A 13,165-nucleotide genomic window follows, 5' to 3' on the forward strand; every position below is an offset into this window, starting at 1 on the left:
ACGCCTCCTACGGATTGATAAACCTTAGGTCATCCACTTGAGGGAAATTTGCTACTTTCCTACAAACCTCTGCACTTGGAGCCCCAACAACGTCTACAATAAGAAGGTTGTGTAGTAGACATCACACCCACATAACATGTGCAAGAAACTGGAGGGGGTTACGGCAAAAACTGGATGCACTTCGTGTACAAAACGGACAATCTCTTTCGAAGTATGAGGGTTTCATACGGAAACTTGTCTATTACAAAGGGATTTCATTTTTTAACTTGTTTGAACAACGTAGTTTTTCTCTGTTCAAAATACATCATTCAAACCCACATCATCAATTTTCAACCCTTTCTGACTTCATTTGTTATTTTTCATGCATTTACTGATTATTTTGAGCTATAATACCCTGAAATTGAAAAGCATTTCAAATGAACTTTGAAAAGGTTGAAAGTTGGCATGGTATCATCATTTCACCCACATAGCATGTGCAAGAAAGTAGAAAGGGTTACGCCAAAAATTGGATGCACTTCGTGTACAAAACGGACAATCTCTTTCGAAGCATGAGGGTTTCATACGGAAACTCGTATGTTACAAAGGGATTTCATTTTTTTAACTTGTTTGAACTCCATAGTTTTTCTGTGTTCAAAATGCACCATTCAAATCCACATCGTCAATTTTCAACCCTTTCTAACTTCATTTGTTATTTTTCATGCATTTACTGATTATTTTGAGCTATAAGACCCTGAAACTGAAAAGCATTTCAAATGAACTCTGAAAAGATTGAAAGTTTTTATGGTATCATCATTTCACCCACATAGCATGTGAAAGAAAGTAGAGAGGGTTACGGCAAAAACTGGATGCACTTCATGTACAAAACTGACAATCTCTTTCGAAGTATGAGGGTTTCATACGGAAAATCGTCTGTAACAACGGGATTTCATTTTTTAACTTGTTTGAACTCCATAGTTTTTCTGTGTTCAAAATGCACCATTCAAAGCCACATCATCAATTTTCAACCCTTTCTGACTTCATTTGTTATTTTTCATGCATTTACTGATTATTTTGAGCTATAAGACCCTGAAATTGAGAACCATTTCAAATGAACTCTGAAAAGGTTGAAAGTTGGCATGGTATCATCATTTCACCCACATAGTATGTGCAAGAAAGTAGAAAGGGTTACGTCAAAAACTGGATGCACTTCGTGTACAAAACGGACAATCTCTTTTGAAGCATGAGGGTTTCATACGGAAACTCGTCTGTTACAAAGGGATTTCATTTTTTTAACTTTCTTGAACTCCATAGTTTTTCTGTGTTCAAAATGCACCATTCAAAGCCACATCATCAATTTTCAACCCTTTCTGACTTCATTTGTTATTTTTCATGCATTTACTGATTATTTTGAGCTATAAGACCCTGAAATTGAAAAGCATTTCAAATGAACTCTGAAAAGATTGAAAGTTTGCATGGTATCATCATTTCACCCACATAGTATGTGCAAGAAAGTAGAGAGGGTTACGGCAAAAACTGGATGCACTTCGTGTACAAAACTGACAAGCTCTTTCGAAGTATGACGGTTTCATACTGAAACTCGTCTGTTACAAAGGGATTTCATTTTTTAACTTGTTTGAACTCCATAGTGTTTCTGTGTTCAAAATGCGCCATTCAAAGCCACATCATCAATTTTCAACCCTTTCTAACTTCATTTGTAATTTTTCATGCATTTATTGATTATTTTGAGCTATAAGACCCTGAAATTGAAAAGCATTTCAAATGAACTCTAAAAAGGTTAAAAGTTTGCATGGTATCATCATTTCACCCACATAGCATGTGCAAGAAACTAGAGAGGGTTACGGCAAAAACTGGATGCACTTCGTGTACAAAACGGACAATCTCTTTCGAAGTATGAGGGTTTCATACGGAAACTCATCTGTTACAAAGGGATTTCATTTTTTTAACTTGTTTGAACTCCATAGCTTTGCTGTGTTCAAAATGCACCATTCAAAGCCACATCGTCAATTTTCAACCCTTTCTGACTTCATATGTTATTTTTCATGCATTTACTGATTATTTTGAGCTATAAGACCCTGAAATTGAAAACCATTTCAAATGAACTCTCAAAAGGTTGAAAGTTGGCATGGTATCATCATTTCACCCACATAGCATGTGCAAGAAAGTAGAAAGGGTTACCTCAAAAACTGGATGCACTTCGTGTACAAAACGAACAATCTCTTTCGAAGCATGAGGGTTTCATACGGAAACTCGTCTGTTACAAAGGGATTTCATTTTTTAACTTGTTTGAACTCCATAGTTTTTCTGTGTTCAAAATGCACCATTCAAAGCCACATCATCAATTTTCAACCCTTTCTGACTTCATTTGTTATTTTTCATGCATATACTGATTATTTTAAGCTATAAGACCCTGAAATTGAAAAGCATTTCAAATGAACTCTGAAAAGGTTGAAAGTTTTCATGGTATCATCATTTCACCCACATAGCATGTGCAAGAAAGTAGAGAGGGTTATGGCTAAAACTGGATGCACTTCGTGTACAAAACGGATAATCTCTTTCGAAGTATGATGGTTTTCATACGGAAATCGTGTGTTACAAAGGGATTTCATTTTTTAACTTGTTTGAACTCCATAGTTATTCTGTATTCAAAATGCAACATTCGAAGCCACATCATCAATTTTCAACCCTTTATGACTTCATTTGTTATTTTTCATGCATATACTGATTATTTTGAGCTATAAGACCCTCAAATTGAAAAGCATTTCAAATGAACTCTGAAAAGGTTGAAAGTTGGCATGGTATCATCATTTCACCCATAGAGCATCGGGAAGAAAGTAGAGAGGGTTACAGCAAAAACAGGATGCACTTCATGTACAAAACAGACAATCTCTCGAGGTATGAGGGTTTCATACGAAAACTTGTCTGTTACAAAGCGATTTCATTTTCTTAACTTGTTTGAACTCCATAGTTTTTTTGTGTTCAAAATGCACCATTCAAAGCCACATCATCAATTTTCAACCCTTTCTGACTTCATTTGTTATTTTTCATGCATTTACAGATTATTTTGAGCTATAAGACCCTGAAATTGAAAAGCATTTCAAATGAACTCTGAAAAGATTGAAAGTTTGCATGGTATCATCATTTCACCCACATAGCATGTGCAAGAAAGTAGAGAGGGTTACGGCAAAAACTGGATGCACTTCGTGTACAAAACGACAATCTCTTCCGAAGTATGAGGGTTTCATACTGAAACGCGTCTGTTACAAAGGGATTTCATTTTTTAACTTGTTTGAACTCCATAGTGTTTCTGTGTTCAAAATGCGCCATTCAAAGCCACATCATCAATTTTCAACCCTTTCTAACTTCATTTGTTATTTTGCATGCATTTATTGATTATTTTGAGCTATAAGACCCTAAAATTGAAAAGCATTTCAAATGAACTCTGAAAAGGTTAAAAGTTTGCATGCTATCATCATTTCTACCATATAGCATGTGCAAGAAACTAGAGAGGGTTACGGCAAAAACTGGATGCACTTCATGTACAAAACAGACAATCTCTTTCGAAGTATGAGGGTTTCATATGGAAACTCGTCTGTTACAAAGGGATTTCATTTTTTTAACTTGTTTGAACTCCATAGTTTTGCTGTGTTCAAAATGCACCATTCAAAGCCACATCGTCAATTTTCAACCCTTTCTGACTTCGTTTGTTATTTTTCATGCATTTACTGATTATTTTGAGCTATAAGACCCTGAAATTGAAAAATATTTCAAATGAACTCTGAAAAGGTTGAAAGTTTGCATGGTATCATCATTTCACCCACATAGCATGTGCAAGAAAGTAGAGAGGGTTGCGGCAAAAACTGGATTCACTTCGTGTACAAAAGGGACAATCTCTTTCGAAGTATGAGGGTTTCATATGGAAACTCGTCTGTTACAAAGGGATTTCATTTTTTTGACTTGTTTGAACTCCATAGTTTTTCTGTGTTCAAAATGCACCATTCAAAGCCACATCATCAACTTAGTACATATAGCTCTCATGAATAGATAAGTGACCAAATTAATAGAAGTTCATCATCACATTAAAAACAAATTACATACATAGTTCTCATTGAACAACATATAGCTCTCCAGAGCATGTATTTAAACCATACATTGAAACTATGTAAAACCTTTCAATGCAACAAAAAATGCGATCATAATCACATCCTAGGTAATAATTGATCCAACGGCATAATGATACCAAGCCTCGGTATGAATGGCATATTTTCTAATCTTTCTAATCTTCAACCGCATTGCATCCATCTTGATCTTGTGATCATCAATGACATCCGCAACATGCAACTCCAACATCATGTTCTCCTCCTCAATTTTTTTATTTTTTCCTTCCAGTAAGTGTTTTCTTCTTCAACTAAATTTAACCTCTCGACAATTGGGTCGGTTGGAATTTCCGGTTCAACTTCCTCCTACATAAATAAAATCTATGTCACATTGGTCGGCATAATTGTCAAAACAATAAATGAAGTAAATAGTTATAAAAAGATAATATATACCACATCTGAATCATAGACAGGACGAGCGCTGATGGGGGCGGATACCAAAACCATCATACTATATAATAACAAGCAATAATAAAAGTTGCAAACCGAGACTAATGGGCTTGCCCCCATAGGTCCCAGTTCGTGACTGAACCGGGACTAATGGGCTTGCCCTGCCCGAACCAAAGCCCTGTTTTCTATTAGTGAAAGTCATTGAGGAGGTCAAGACTTTTGTCTCTCATAACTTTGAGATGAAAGACCTGGGCGTGGCTGATGTTATCTTGAACATCAAGCTATTGAGAAATTCTGAGGGTGGAATTACACTTTTGCAATCCCACTATGTTGAGAAGATTTTGAGCCGGTTTGGATATTCGGACTGCAAACCTTCCGCAACACCATATGATCCTAGCATGCGGATTCGGAAGTTCGAAGGCACGGCTATAGATCAATTGAGATATTCTCAAGTGGTTGGTTCACTGATGTACCTAGCATGTGCTACTCGTTGTAACATCTCATTTGCTGTGTGCAAACTGAGCCGGTTTGTTTCCAACTCGGGAGATGTGCATTGGCATGCTGTTGAGCGAGTGATGCGTTATTTGCAACGTAATGTGAACTATGGAATTCACTACTCTGGGTACCCGACGGTACTTGAGGGGTATAGTGATTCGAATTGGATATCTGATGCTAATGAGATGAAAGCCACAAGTGGACATGTCTTCACACTTGGTGGTGGTGCTGTTTCCTGGAAGTCTTGCAAGCAGATGATCTTAACCAGAACGACTATGAAAGTACAACTCACAACATTAGACACATCATGCGTCAAAGCAGAATGGCATCAAGAGCCTTTGATGGATTTGGCGGTGGTTGATAAACCAGTGTCGGCTGTCCTTATGAACTGTGACAATCACACGGTGATTGCCAAAGCTAAGAGTTCAAAGGACAACATAAAATCCACTAAGGACATAAGAAGAAGATTGAAATCTGTCAGAAAATCAAGAAACTCCGGAGTGATAGCGTTGGATTATATTCAGACTGCTAAAAATCTGGCAGACCCTTTTACGAAAGGGCTATCACGGATTGTGATAGAAAATGCATCGAGTGAGATGGGTATAAGACCCACGTAAGTTGCCATGGTGGTAACCCAACCTATGTGATCGGAGATCCTGTGAATTAGGACCTGGAAAAACAATCCAGCGGCCAACTGAGGAGAGTATCCTCAATTAACCCACTCCGTTGGAGACACATAATACTCTCAATTCTATAAGCCAGCCTGACTTTTGTCTTAATGTGTTCCAAAGCTTGTGTAAGCAAGATGCTAACCTACAGAGCAGTCTTTGGAGGAACACACTTATGTGAGCCCGACTGCTGGTCACAGTCTATGAGATTGGGTAATCTCTTGGAAGCTCATGAGAAGGTACGGAGTATGACTAATAAGCTCCACCCGTGGGGTTTAGCCTTCGGCAACCACATATCAGCTGACAATAGGCAAAACTTCTGCACGCCAAACTGACAATTCAAGGCATAGTCCATTGTTTGGTTGCAAAGAAGTCTAATTCTGTTGCTCTAAGTGGAAGTTCAACTTAACAGTCTCCACTGAAATTTCTGATATATCAAACATTGTTTGGAACGGTTGACAAACTGATGTGCCTCGAGATCTAGTGGGGGATTGTTGAATCATAGATGGGCTTTAGGCCCATATGAACAATGATTCCTGGTTAATCTTGAGGCCCATGTATAGTATGGCAGGTGGTGGGAAGTTTAGTCCCACCTTACTAGTTGAGGAGAGTTGAGACCTCTTTATAAGGGTTGCTCTACCACTTGCCATTGGAAGCTTGGGAAGAGGAGTGGTACATGCGCACTCCTCCTCCGCCGCCCGCCTCGCCTCGCCATTGCGGGAATGAGCCAAGCCAGAGCTTATTTTTGCCACTCAGAAACGAATTAATTAATCAGGAATTAATTAACGAATCACTAACAGATGGGCCACTGTCCGAGACGTTGGACTGTGGGCTGACCTGCATTCCCGGGATTCGTCGACTCCGTTCGTGGGTGCGCGACCCTTCTCCAGGACGACGACTACCTTCTCGGGAGTGCGTCGACTCGATCGTGGGCCTTCACCCAGGTCCACGACTTCCTACCCGTGTGGTCCTCGGTCTGCTCTAGGTTCACGGCCATTTCCCGAAGGGCGTGTGTAGGGTTGCCGCTGACTGTGTTGACTCGGTATGATCCTGGCATCTTCAACTTCATGCAGATGTAGCAGGGGCAACATTGTTGCTGCGAGGGAGCGGTGCTGCGTGTGAGGGCAGCGTCTGAGGGGAGTTTTTCTTTTGCTGCTAGGTAAAAAGAGAAGGTATGGATGGGCATGGGCGGGCGAGAGAAGACGACCGAGTATGTACAAACGCAAACTCACAAAATTTGTAACCGTACGTAGCAGAAGATCTACTGTTTTCCCGTAAAACAGAATGTAAATTCTAACGCGGCAGGACGTGGTTTCGGCGGTGCATAGTTTGAGCGTTAATCTTGTCGCACAACGGAACGAGCTATAGATCCCGGGGAAAGCTGGTACGCGCGTGTCCTCGTTCCCCACGTGGGGACGGACGGTGTTTTCCCCTCTCGGCGGTGGTAGTGGAGGCTGTGGAGCACACCACTGTAGCGCGGTAAGCAGCTGGTTCGGGCCGGGGTCTGGACTGACACGTCCCTTTCCACCCTTTTTGTGGCACTCCAACTTAATTCAATTCAATTCCCCTTTTAGCTCCGACCCCGGCCACGACCACACAAAAATAAACACTGGGGGTATCGGTACCCCGCCGGTCGTCGGCCACTCGGCGGGCAGGTAGAATAATGCCCGATATGATGCCTCCATGGGATAAGTTGCATGGCCAGTACGACGTATTTTACGTCTACGTGCATGATTCAGATAGTAGAGCTAGCCAGTTGCCGCCCTCTGTTGACTTGTGCATGTCTCGTGTCTGGAGTGCGTAGTTGCGTAGGCGTATCATATCGCACTGGCTGCTCTCCCCTGGGCACTACTCTCTCCATGCATGTCCGACAAACACCCACTTGCCAGTTGCCACCCTCCCTATCTAAAGATCTCTCTCCCTCTCACCAGAGATCTTTCTCTCTCTAGATCGACCTTAGCCCTTTTCTGTGTCCATGATGTAGCATGTTTGTTTCCATGTCCAGCTTTTATGTTGCTTGATGTTTTCTCTCTCCAGAACGGAGATCAGTGACTCATGAGTGAGATAGCTAGGCAGAGGAGGTGAAGAGAGAGGGGAATTATTGGGGGACCAAAAGGGCACTACGATCGACATTGCACCACGGTACGTGCGCTGGGGACAGGCAGCGCAGCTACTACTATAGCCCGATCGATCCATCCATCGATCTATGCCTCTCTTTTTTCGACTTTAAAATTAAATTCACTTGCCTTTTTCTCCTGTCACGACAAGCGAGATAACGATCTGCGTCCAGCATCTCTCGCCCCTGCCTCCATGGTCGTCACACCCATAATGCATGGTCGATTATTTTATTAATCACCTAACTAATCAACTGCATTACTAAATCCAGTTAAACAAATTGTATGGCAAAAAGTATGAAGCTAAATCGGTAGTCTCCACCCCGATTACTATTCTATGAGAAAGTTTGGCCATCTTTCAGCTTTATTTCCAGGCAACAATTTGAAGAGAAGTTACTGCTTTATCCTAGGAAAAAAAATGAATTGCGCACCTTGCACACACCACAACAAACTATGTAATTACGAATTAATTTATATATCACCGGTCGATCTTAATTATAAGTAACCATATGCTAATAACATAGTACTTAAAAGGGTTAATTAAACAATAAGAGACGGGTGCGATCAGCGGTGACAGTGATACTCCAACTTACTGCCCGCTTTAATCCCCTTTTCTTTCACTTTGTTTTCTCTCCACACATCAATCTAATCACCTTTGAGATCTCTGTCTCTCTCTGTTGATCTCGCTCTCCTTTATTATTATTTTCTCCCTTTTCTCGTTGTAGTCTTTTTACTGTACTAGGGCAGCTGCTGTCCTGCCTCGCCACCTTTCGTGTCTTCAGCCCTCCATTGGCCATGGCAATAGCAGCTACAGTTGTTACGGTGACACATGGCTCAGCCGCTCCGACGACGCCGCAGATCGGGCGAAGCTCCACAGGTCGTCGTCGCTGCTACCGGCGGCGGCCCCTCCGAGAAGCCTCGTGGCCGCGGCGGAGTAGAAGGCAAGCCCGTTGACGGCCGTGTCGTCGAGGGCGTCGTTGCCGCCTGCATGGCCGGCGGTGCCGTCGAAGCAGAGCTGGTCTGTGGACGCGTCGTGCTGGCCATTGAGGTGGGACGCGACGAGCCGGTCCATCATAGCCCAGTCCGTGATCCCGCCATCGCGGTGGGGTTGGTGCAGGTCCTCGGCGTGCGCCACCTCGCGCTCGACATTTCCGTCTCCTTTCGGCGCGAGCGGCGTCGTAGTCGAATTCCGCGCCGTGGCCGCCGCCGAGGGGCTCTCCAGCGGTGGCAGCTTCATGAAACCGTGGCCACCGAGAACCGTCTCGAGGGGCCGCAGATACCGCGACGTGGCCGTTCTCGGGCGCGGCGACGAAAGCTCGTGCTCCTGCTTGCACGAGCGACCCATGTAGTGCAGGATCTGGTCAAGTGCATCGTCGCTGGAGTAGAGCGGCGAGGAGGAGCGTGCCGCCTTGCCCCCATCATCTCGTCCCCCGCCGCCGCGCTTGCCGTTTCCGGCCCCCGCATCCTTGTGGTGGTGCTTCTTCTTGAACACTCTGCACACCACCCAGCCGTCCTCCTGGCCGGCGTCCGACGATGTGGCGGCACTGACAACCTGAGCATGACGCACGGCGGCATCCAAAGACAAAGGCTGGCAGGTGTTAATTATTATTACCTTTTGGGGCACATGAAGCACATGGAAAAAGTTTAATCATTAGTGCAGTGAGAGACTAGGCATAGAGAGAGAGGGGGGAAGGAAAGGCTGGATGGTGTCAAGGTGCTAAGCTAGGACGCTCGTACTCCTATCATTGCACCACCACACCTCCATATAATTGTTACGGCAGCAAACAATTAATGGCGGTCGGTGCATTAGCTCCCCAATTGAGCTAGGTGATTGTATCCGTACCATGGTGGCGGTGGGGGCGGCGTCCGTTGTGGAAGAAGGATCGTCGAGGCGGTACTCGTGCATGATCCAGTCGGACTTCTGGCCATGGGGAGCGCGGCCCTTGTAGAAAACGAGCGTCTTGCGCATGCCGATGCGTTTGACGGCGTTGTAAATAGCCTTGTCGCGGCCGGTGGCCTTCCAGAACCCGGCCGCCGTCGCCCGGTTCGTCCGCGTTCCCGTCGGGTACTTCTTGTCCTTGTGGCTGAAGAAGTACCAGTCGTTCTGAGGACCCGAGCCGATCTTACATTTCTCTGAAACACCCAAATTGCACCAAGACAATTCTCTTAGTTTGATTTGTTCATCACGGGTACGTGTGCACAAAACAACCCATCCAAGAAATTATAGTTGCATTTCTTACTGAGATGGAGCTCGCTTGTTTTTTAATGGCAGAAGGTACTAGTTTGCCACTTTGCACTGTCAAACTACTATTTGCTTCATGAACCGTGCAATTAAGCCACTATATATGAATGAATGGAGGTGCAAGCTAGGCCGCCATGGCGGGAGAAGAAGAAAATAATAGTTGTACCTTGGATATCCCATGGCTCGAGCTTGTTGAGATCAACGTCGCGGATCACGTCGAGGTCGATCTCCTCGGAGGCGACCTTCTTGCGGAGGTAATAGTTGAGGAGCTCTTCCTCCGTTGGGTGGAAACGGAACCCCGGCGGCACGCACGATTGACCGTTCACCGAGATGCTCATTGTTAGATCGATCGACAAAACGATGGCCTGCGTGAAGTGGTTCTTCCAGGGACCGGTAGATTGAGTTCGTGTGTTAAAGGCTGATAAATGGGCAGAGAGAGGGAGATAGATTGGAGCTAGCGCTTGGAGCTGAGGAGGAGAGGAGGCTAAGAGAGAATGGGTGATCCGGCGGTGTGGGAGGAAAGGTGGCCATTTATATAGAGGTTGCAAAGTAGAGAGAGAGAGAGAGAGAGAGAGAGAGAGAGAGAGAGAGAGAGAGAGGTGAGGAGGAAGAGGAGAGGGGAGGAGGGAGAAACGATCGGAGGTTGATATTGATATTGCCATCATTCCATGCTGTTGGGTGCAGCCCTTTGCTTTGGTCACTCTAGTGGGGTTAGTTTTTTCCACCCACCCCTGACAGAGATGGCCAGAGAAGAAATGTTTTTTAGAGAGAGAAGAGCGGCCAGTATTCTGTATTGAGAGCAAAATAGAGATTATAACATCCATGAATCATGATTCCTTTTATATCTATTGCTAGTACGTGGTTCATGAGTGCTTTTTTTTTAATAAAACTTCAGATCTATTAATCTTCAATCGTAGATGTACAACAATAATCAGAAATAATAAAAAAAATACATACAGATCTACATACCACCTAGCAACGACTGCAAGCACTGAAATGAGCAAAAGGCGTGCAGCTGTCATCGCCCGTCCTTAGTCAGAGCCTGACAAAACTTGCTATAATAGACAACCAGGAAGTCGTTGTGCTAAGACCTCATAGAACCAGCGCAACGAAACAACAATTGCCGCCGATGAAGAGTAATGTAGATCGGAAGGATCCGATCTGAAGACACATGAGTGTAGATGAATGATGACCAGATCCGAGCAAACCCATCAAAGACAGATTCATGGGAGACACACCTTCACGTGCCCACCGACGATGTTAGACACATCACAGAAACGGGGGCTAGATGAGAAGAACCTTATTCAATATTCAGGAAGCAGCCGCCGTCTCGTCTTTCCGAATAGGACACAAACCCTGACAAATCTCGAAGAAACATATAAAACGAGTCCTCCAACCGTGATCCATTTCCCTAAGGATACCGAAGACGAGGTGGATCAACTATGGCACCGACAAGAGGCAAAGGATATCCACTGGCGTAGATAAGCCTAGAGCAATTAGGGCTAATATCCTTAGGCCTAGTACCAAAATCCCTTGTAATTCTCTTTTATAAAGTAACGAAAATTCTGAGAATTTGTCATTCAATATGTCAGCCCAGGCGTAACTCGCTGCTAGCTTCGCCACTATGAGGACCCCTAATTTTTTTGAAGAGGAGGCGCTGGCATATACGTGCCCCGTTAGGCGGAGTGCGTTTGAATTAATATATACTGCTTGTCATCAATATTTTATGCCAAATCTATTTGTCATCAACAATATACTAGCTACTATCATACTTACAGTGCTGGTTATAGCCTGTACGTACAGAGCTCAATAATATGGAAAAGAATAATATTGAAAACATTCGTCCTGTAAATTATTAGTAGCCAACGAAAATGAAGATTGATCTGCACATGACCGATCAAAATGCCTATATATTTCTTCTTCTTTTTCATAGTAAAAGATTAAAAAATGGTAAGCTTCCTACTGTCCAATACTCAAAAGATACTAGATTTGCATATAAGAACGCCGATTAAAAAGTTCATGCACAAGCGTGTGTATGCCCATACAATTGTTTCCGTTTTAGTAAAACATACACCCATCATATATATACATGCATGTAGGGCTCGAGGGAACCACTTAATTTGTCGTATGTATATGTATTCCCGTAAAGATGTTGTACTAGGAAGCTGAGACAGTGCTATTGCTACTTTCATGATAAAATTGCTTGCAATTTCCCATTGATATGTCCTCTCTTAACCAGCTGGGCCATGTCAAAGATATCTCTGGTAGTTACTAATGGATGGCAAGTCTCTTTTGCCCAATAACTTTTGTCATATCAGGAGCACTGTCACGCTCTTGAGTGAGAATAGCCTCGACGCAAAACTAATCCCCTTCATGCCACAATAAAAAGTATATAATAATCATAATGTTAAATACTCCCTCTATTTTTTATACAAGACCACAAACCCATATTACAGGTACCAAAATAGAAACTAATGACCAGTTAAGCCAATGTTGTAAATTAGTCTTTTCACTTCGCTTGACGTATTAATTAATGCGTATTTTTCTCTCCAACGCACAACAAGACAAACTCTCTCACTGCTCGTTGGTGGATTAATTCGGTGCATTCAAACCAACCTTTTCACCCTGCATGCATGCATGGGATATTAATGTCCTCGGTTGCTAGCACGAGGCAAACCTCATCAATTTTATCTTGATTGGTGTTAGTGGCCTTGTATAGCTACAAATTATAATTTTAATAATGACCTTGTATACAAAGATGGAGGGAGTATATGCTACCTCCACTAGTCAAATAAACGGTGTTTTGGGCAAATATTAAAGTCAAAATTTGAATCTCCGACCACTAATGTTGTGTTAAACATGTAGATGGAAATATGAAGATGATACACATAGATCTGTCTCGAGAAATATTTTACAATAATTAATATTGCTCTTCATAATTTTTTGCTAATCAATATACTTTACTACATTCTATAATTGTATTGACGGAAACTCAAATGCATGCATATGTGGATATATAGACAACAACATGTTCCTAGTAAGCCTTTACCGGACTAGCTCGTTGATCAAAGATGGCTATGGTTTCCTAGCCATGGACATGAG

The 13,165-nt window shown here is 43.0% G+C and overlaps 1 protein-coding gene across 2 annotated transcripts; it reads right to left on the reverse strand.

Moving 5' to 3' along the window:
* Positions 1–8,270: 8,270 nt before the first annotated feature.
* LOC123147560 (NAC domain-containing protein 43) lies at positions 8,271–10,623 on the reverse strand. Of its 2 annotated transcripts, none has more exons than XM_044566830.1 (3): positions 10,230–10,623; positions 9,665–9,954; positions 8,271–9,409 (listed from the first exon to the last, which is right to left on the reverse strand). In XM_044566830.1, exons 1-3 carry the CDS (start codon positions 10,399–10,401, stop codon positions 8,639–8,641), a joined length of 1,233 nt encoding a protein of 410 aa, XP_044422765.1. In that variant the 5' UTR covers positions 10,402–10,623; the 3' UTR covers positions 8,271–8,638. The 2 variants fall into 2 exon arrangements, with proteins under 2 accessions (XP_044422765.1, XP_044422767.1); XM_044566832.1 differs by having other exon boundaries at positions 8,271–9,373; positions 10,230–10,621.
* Between the last annotated feature and the right edge of the window lie 2,542 nt (positions 10,624–13,165).

The sequence above is a fragment of the Triticum aestivum genome, chromosome 7A (assembly GCF_018294505.1).
Source record: "Triticum aestivum cultivar Chinese Spring chromosome 7A, IWGSC CS RefSeq v2.1, whole genome shotgun sequence".
In the NCBI taxonomy this organism is placed as follows: Eukaryota; Viridiplantae; Streptophyta; class Magnoliopsida; order Poales; family Poaceae; genus Triticum; species Triticum aestivum.

Bases quoted from the DNA above. Each gene is read 5' to 3' on its own strand.
- LOC123147560 (XM_044566830.1), bottom strand. From the start codon at position 10,401: ATGAGCATCTCGGTGAACGGTCAATCGTGCGTGCCGCCGGGGTTCCGT. The intron at 9,955-10,229 runs GTACAACTATTA...TGGGTGTTTCAG, and splicing joins CGAGCCATGGGATATCCAAG to AGAAATGTAAGATCGGCTCG. The intron at 9,410-9,664 runs GTACGGATACAA...AACACCTGCCAG, and splicing joins CCGCCCCCACCGCCACCATG to CCTTTGTCTTTGGATGCCGC.